General features: G+C 38.9%; 1 protein-coding gene across 1 annotated transcript; it reads right to left on the bottom strand.

Moving 5' to 3' along the window:
- Nucleotides 1–888: 888 nt before the first annotated feature.
- LOC127668967 (beta-defensin 37-like) lies at nucleotides 889–5,655 on the bottom strand. The gene is made up of 2 exons (XM_052162859.1): nucleotides 5,595–5,655; nucleotides 889–1,019 (listed from the first exon to the last, which is right to left on the bottom strand). Exons 1-2 carry the CDS (start codon nucleotides 5,653–5,655, stop codon nucleotides 889–891), a joined length of 192 nt encoding a protein of 63 aa, XP_052018819.1.
- Between the last annotated feature and the right edge of the window lie 1,624 nt (nucleotides 5,656–7,279).

Below are 7,279 nucleotides of genomic sequence, written 5' to 3'. Positions count from 1 at the left end.
TAAATATCATGTGTCAGAATGAATTTTAAGATTGTAAGAGACCTTCCCTGAAAAATTAGATCAAGTCAGATTTAGTATTGTAGTTTTAGCTAGTGGATATTTTTACCTTTAATGTTGTATCTCAGTGATGTAGAAAGGACTCAAATTCTTTGTGTAGTTATTAGGATGGACATCCAAATCACGGCATTTTCACTAGTTAAGAAGTAGTCACTGTTTTAAAAGTATCTGTTTTCCTCTTCACCTTAGCACACAGAATTACTCTTTTATCTTTTAATGTCTCTGGAAGCCTGTTATGGATAAAGTCTTTCATATTCATATGAGAGACAAGTTAGTAGATTAAACCTATGAAGCTATCAGAATCTCTGTAGAGTGATGCTGTAGTCTTTTTGTTGGTCCCATTGTGGGGTGCGAATAGTGACCACTAGATTCAGAAACACAAATACAATGATTATAATTGGAACTAAAGGGGGCAGGTACCTTGTGGCTGTCTGGAATCTACAAATAGAAGGAGTTGGCAGGGTGGTTGTGATGGTTTGATCTGAACAAGCCCTAACTGAATAAGGTAATTTAGTAAGAAGTGACTCTAAGCTGCTGCTCTGTCCTCTTGCTGCTTGAGATGAATTGGAGTAAAGTGGTCCTCATTAGTTCATTTCTTGAAAAAAATCAAATGGAATCATATTTGTTTATTACATGGCATTATTTCTATTTGACCAGACATGGATTTTGGACTGGTCTTTTTTTCACCATAGGTTCCTTTAAATAACCCACATTTTCTTAACTCAATATAGATGTATAGATAGCTCATTTTAGTATGAGAAAGTAATACCTCAGTGTGTTTTTCTTTATCACAGCAATGGTTGTGCATTCTTCTTTGCGAAATCTGATTCATCAATCCTGTCTGTGACAACACTTGCCTTTTCCTTTATAACAGGTGCCAACTACTTTATAATAGAATGGGCAATGCATGATGAGACAGATTTCTTTATTCTTAAAACAGACTCTTGTGTCAAGGACAGCAACTGCAAGAAAAGGAGAAAAAACCCTTCAAACTCTTGGTTGTAGCTGCAGTGATTTTAGACTGTTTGGGGAAGGCACAAGAGTTATACATTAATTTAAAGAAAAATTGAGTTTTACATCCCCTAATAAAAACCATATTTTTTTGAACTCACTAACCAGAGAGATTCCCATTGCCATATACCATGGTTACTACTTTAGAAAGGGCAAATAGAGAATACCTTTTTTCTATTCATTTTGAGACAGGGTCTCACTCTATAGTCTTTATAGTCTTTACTGGCTTGGAATCCATTATTTAGCTCAGGCTGGCTCTGAATCACAGAAATGCTCTTTCCTCATCCTCTTTGATACTGGGAGTAAAGGATGGAGCACGATCTCTGGCTGTAGAAGCTTCTCATCACCACAAACTCTTCAGTGGGACAGTGATGCTAAGGTGGTGGGAGGAAGTGGAGTGACAATCTGCTTTCCCACCCCAGCACTTTCTCAGAGAAGCACCGCAGCTTAAGCCCCTCACTTGCTCACCCTAAACCCATCTTCCTGAGTTCTGTCTCATAGCCTTTCTCTACATTTTAGGGGTTCTGACTTCCATTGTGTATGGTTGTTGAAAGAGCAATGCTCTAAATCCAACATTGGCCTCTACAATGATCATCCCCCTTTAGACTCTGTAGACATGATCACCTCCAGGTTTTGTTTCCTTTTGTGGAGGGGTCAGAATTTGGTATGATTTTGAGAGGATGCTTCATGTATTCTATATTCCCTGGTGAAAGATTTGCAGCCGGTTTTTTAGTACTAGGAAGGCTAACAGAAATCAAGTTTTGAATGAACTTTGCTGTGTTTGTTTTTTTAATGACATCATTAACCTAAGTACTGGTATGTATATGTATGTGTATGTGTATGTGTATGTGTATGTGCATGTGTATACGTATATAAAGTTTTCCTCCTCTTTGTTGTTGATCATTTTTAATGTTTGTTTTATATTTTCAGATTGACAGGATCTAGAGTCACTTGGGAGATGGGCTTCTTTTATCCCTGTTGGAGATTGTTTTGATTGTGTTAATTTGTGTGGAATAACCCATTTACCTGTGGCTAGGACTATTTCCTGGGCAGGTATTATGGATCATAGAAAATGAAGAAACAGAGGAAGCTTGTCCTAATTCATTGCTCTCTGATTTTGGACAGTGGCTTATGGTATTTTCCTTTCCAATTGCTATGACAAAAAGTTCTGACAAAAATGACTTAGGAGAGAAAGGGCTTAGTTCATAATCGGAAGTTTCAGTCCATCATTACAAGAAGATCAAGGTGGTAGGAATAATTGAATAATTGAAATATTTAGTAGTTATGTCCAAAATCAAAAGAATACACACACACACACACACACACACACACACACACACACACAGATAGACAGACAGAGAGGGGCAAAGACTGTCAGAGGCAGAGACAGACAAATACAGACAGGCAGACAAACAGATGTAGAAAGACAGAGAGATAAATACAACCAGAGTAAGACAAACAGAGATAGAGATGGGGGATGGGGGACTTGCATTCCAGTGCCTAGCTTGAGTTCTGCACTCTTTTACAATCCAGGCCCTAAACCAGGAAATGCGCCTGTCTTCCTTTCTCAGTTAATGGAGTAAAGACAATCACCTACAGATAATCTAGACAATCTGTCATTGATATTCTCTTTCAAACCACTCTAGATTGTGTCAAGTAGGCAACAATATACATCAGGTGGATACAATGTGACCAGCTACTTCAGCTCCCATTGCCCTGGCTTCCCTGCCACAGTGTATATATACTGACCTGGGAGATAAAGACTATCTATATTTGTTGTTTTTTCAGAATATTAAATCCATATCAGAAATAGAAACGGAGAAAATTGCTAAGCAGAAGAGGTTTAATACAATAGGATTGTTTCAGAGAGAAGGAAAGCCCAAGAACACAGTTGGTTCCATGTTTCCCTGATCTAACAGATGTCAAATGTATCCATTGTTTTCACAGAGCAGAAAGCCCACAAATACAGAGCCTGGACCAGGATGTATTATCCCAGTCCCATATTCATTCTCATTCCATCTAGGCACATGCCTGGCTGAGCACTGCATCCTGCCTCTCTGTAAGAATCAACTTCTGACTTTTCCTTTATTAAATTGTGTTATTCACAAGAAAGATATAGCTATGGGCACTGTGTGAAGTAATTCAGTTACGTTCTGTGTTCTGAAGCTCCTTATGCTGTGATGCTGGTATCTACTCAGCCTGCCTGGGCTGCAGCATTTCAGATTTATCAAGGAAGGGGCTGGATTGATCTCAGCCTTTTTTCACATTCTAATTCTGATCATTTTACCCTGGTGGACAACTAGCCATTTTTTCCCATCTTTTGTTCTCTAAGAATCATTCTCTTTTCCCTTATTTGCAAAGAGACCCTGAGTCCCAGACAGATTGAACGCTTTTCTATTATTCTGTGAAAGCAAAGCTGCATTTTGCTGAGTTTAAAATCTAGTTTTCTGAACAAACAAACAAACAAACAAACAAACCCCTGGGAAGTGTGTTGTCTCTTGAAAATTTTGTGATGGGTCATTGAACATCAGATGTCTTTCTGTAGGGTTTAATCCTACAACTTTTAGCACAAGGGATAGATCTGTCTTACTGTTATGAAACTTGGGATAAGTATTGATATTGCATACAGAGGGTCTCAAAGTGCCATGTCTCTCCTCCTGATTCTATTTTCTTTCCACTCCCAACCATGCATCTCAAATTTGTGCATAAAAGACAGGCCATTGATATTAGTCAATTGGAAATGAAATTCTTGTTAAGAGGTCACAATGGACATTTGTGTCTTCCCTTGTCCTTCTAACCAGCTACCCTGGCCTGATCAATGGAAGGTTGGAGTGCTATTGTCTTACACAATTGGCATATGGTCTCTAGATGGACTCTGAATGCAACTGTAGGCAGATTCCTGGTGAATATTTCAGGGGTCAGTGTCAGAGACCCTGATAAAAGGGAAAGCTATGTTCTTGATCAAAGCAAAGTCTGCACTAGAGGCTGGGGCTTCAAAGAATCAAAAGATTTGATCAGTGCCAAGGGCACTGTGTGTTTAGTCTGTGACAGACTTGAGATATTCTGTATCTCCTTTGTGCCACAATGATCCATTAGCTTCCAGCTAACTTTGTTCTACTTTATGATAGCTTTCTGCTGATTCTCCCTCCTGCAAACCACACATAAATGCTATACCTCTTAATAAAGTTCCTTGGCATAAGGCATCAGCTCATGCAAAACCAATTGACCTGAAATTTTCTTTCTTCTTTGTTCCTCTCCAGTCATCTACTGTCAGATACCTGTAACCAAAGAACAGCCTAACCATGTCAGAAAGGTAGAAGAGAGGCCATTTGGGTCATGGGGAAATTGGATGTTGAGACCCATAGTAGGTAGGGAAGGTGGGAGTTGGGGCCCCAGAGTTCTGTGTCCTGAAATCCTCATCTTTGCCTCAGTTTCAAGGGAGAAAGTGGATCTAGTCTTAATGATATACATGTTTAGCCTTTAGGGAAAAGAAGAAAGAGTTTGCAGATTTAAAAATGTTTTTGCCAGAGCCATGTTGTACAGTTATATAGTATATGTATAGTGAGAGAGGCAAAACATTTGCTAGAGAGAATGCCAAGTGGATCACCTTTTCAGTTCTTGCTCACCTCTTATTGGCCTGTAATTTCCCCCAAATGCATCATTTTCCAAAAATACCATTTTACATTTTGTCCCTGCAGTGTTTGAAAACCTGTAGGTTTCTCTCTCTCTCTCTCTCTCTCTCTCTCTCTCTCTCTCTCTCTCTCTCTCTCTCTCTCTCTCTCTCTGTGCATGTGTGTGTGTTTCCTTTTGATCTCACACCAAGCAGTCTTAAGTTTTTTTTCTTAGATTTCATGATGCTCTCAGTACTGTCCTTTCAGCATTGTGCCAAACCCAAACCTCTAGGTTTCCTACATAGCCATATCACAACTCACATCTATTGGGCCTTGAGCTACTTAACATTGGTCATGTGATCGTGACTCCTTTTTATTCACAGGGACACTGTGAGGAATAAATTGAAACATGAGCCCTTGTTCTTTTCATTTCAAGTCTGTACTTCCTAAGCTCGGCATTTCAAGACATGCATCATCTCTCACCAAGTTACCTAATCTAAAACATCAAGTTCATATTCCCCATTATCCAAGTGTATTGCAGTCATGTGTTAAACAGTCCCGTGAAAGGTTGTTGAGTGGGTGCCTGTCTCCTGATAGACATCTATCCTCTTGGTGAGCTATGCCTGCCTTGGAGTAAAGAAGAATGCTTTCTACAAAGAATATTTTCTAGATGACAATGAGAAGAAGGAGGTTAAAGACCTTGGAAATATCTATTAGTAGCTCTTCATTCTGGCCAGGCTCATTGCCTATAACTAGGACTCAGGCTGAAGCCTCTGTTGCCAGTTGGCTTCAGGCTTTTGAGCCTTGGAATGCCGTCCTATTGATTGCTCCTCAGATCCAACACTAATTTTTCACCTGTTTTATGACCCAATGTACCCAGCTCTGGTCAGGAGTTCAGCAGGTCTCAGTACTTACCTGGGTTGATCTGAAAGCAGAATAGAGATAGGATAAAGAGCAGAAAGCAGGAGATCTTCATGATTGATGCCACTCCCTGGGCCAAGCATATATAAACCACCATGTTCAATGCCCTTCTTTGTCTTTCACCGAGGGAGTGCTGTAGTACCTGTGTCTCTCAGGCTGAGGCTGATCCTGTACTGTGGTTTGTTTTAGTTAAGACTTTTATTCTTCCCTTCTAGGTTGAACTTTTTACAGACTAGCCTTAGAACAATCTGATAGTTTATATTGATGATTATATTCAGAGTTGTAAAATGCTTCTGCCTCTTTATTTCTTTCAGGTCTACTGACTATGAAAAAAGTTTTGTTAGAGATAGAATGTAGATATTGATAATATGCTATAGTGAGTGATCCAAACTACCAAACATCAAGTAATGGTGTTCATCGCAGTATACTTTCCTTTTGATAATAGCCTATCAATGTGATGAGAGAATATTCACTAGACATTTCCATGAATGGAGTCTATAGTCAAAATACTTGTAGTTTTATTATGTTTGAAATTTGTCTTATAGTTATATGATGAGTCCATTACTTACATACAATGTTTCTCTTCTTGTAGCCATGACCACCCAAGGGCACATGGGAGTATTTTGGCTTATAGTTTTAGAGACACAGTCCATCGTGGCATAGAGGGTGTGGAAGGATCATGTAATCACATTGAATCCACAGTCACGAAACAGAGATGGAACTAGGGATTGTTGAATGATGGTTAGGATCTGGGTTTGTATCTCAATACCTACTTATAAGCTATCTTACTTGTATTGCTTGTGACCCCCCTGCTAGGAGGTGTGGAGCTGTATGACAATAATATGATCACTATTGTTGGCTAGCAGCTTCACCTGAATAAACAAAAAACAAACAAACAAAAAAGCAAACAAGAAATCTAGACTCAGTGAGAGATTTTACCAGAAAAGCAGACCATGATAGAGCCGGACAACTAATGTCTTTTGTGGACTTTGTGATCTAATATATGTGGCCAAACATACAACAACACACATTCATACACTGCAACATCAACACACACACACACACACACACACACACACACACACACACACACCAGACAGGAAGTGGGTTATTTTTCTAATCAGATGTAAAGACCTGCTTCTGACATCATCCCTTCTCTACTGAGCCTCTCCTTCCTAACTAACTGCTGACCTCATAGGTTACTGATATATCATAATACAAAATATACTCATTCCAGCATCCAACCTCTTTATAGTGGATGCATTGTTCAAAAGTCCAATGTTCATGTTTCTGTTGAGACTCAAAACGGTTTTTAGAGTACGAGTCCATATAACAGAATAAAAACAAATGACATCATCACAAAGTTCAATGGTAGTGGATAAATGGTCCCTTTCTAAAAGGAAAGAGTGTGCTAAGGAAAGATACAACCTCAGATTCATTCAGTGAACTTAGAAACTAATGGAACCTGGGGGATAGGAAAGCCAATCATTGACACAACAGGTGAAAAAGGCTAAAATCAGATAAATATGTCAGGAAAATAGACAATAATAATTTTTCTTAGATACATATCATAGTAAGAAAAATGTAGTGTAAGACCTTGCTATAATTACATCTGTTTTATGAGCACACATCCCTCATTTTTATGGAAATCATCTTCTTAGGCATCTACTGTAGAAGTG

Source organism: Apodemus sylvaticus, chromosome 18 (assembly GCF_947179515.1).
Source record: "Apodemus sylvaticus chromosome 18, mApoSyl1.1, whole genome shotgun sequence".
In the NCBI taxonomy this organism is placed as follows: Eukaryota; Metazoa; Chordata; class Mammalia; order Rodentia; family Muridae; genus Apodemus; species Apodemus sylvaticus.
The sequence above is the reverse complement of the archived record's forward strand: the minus strand, read 5'-3'. Positions and strand labels throughout refer to the sequence as shown.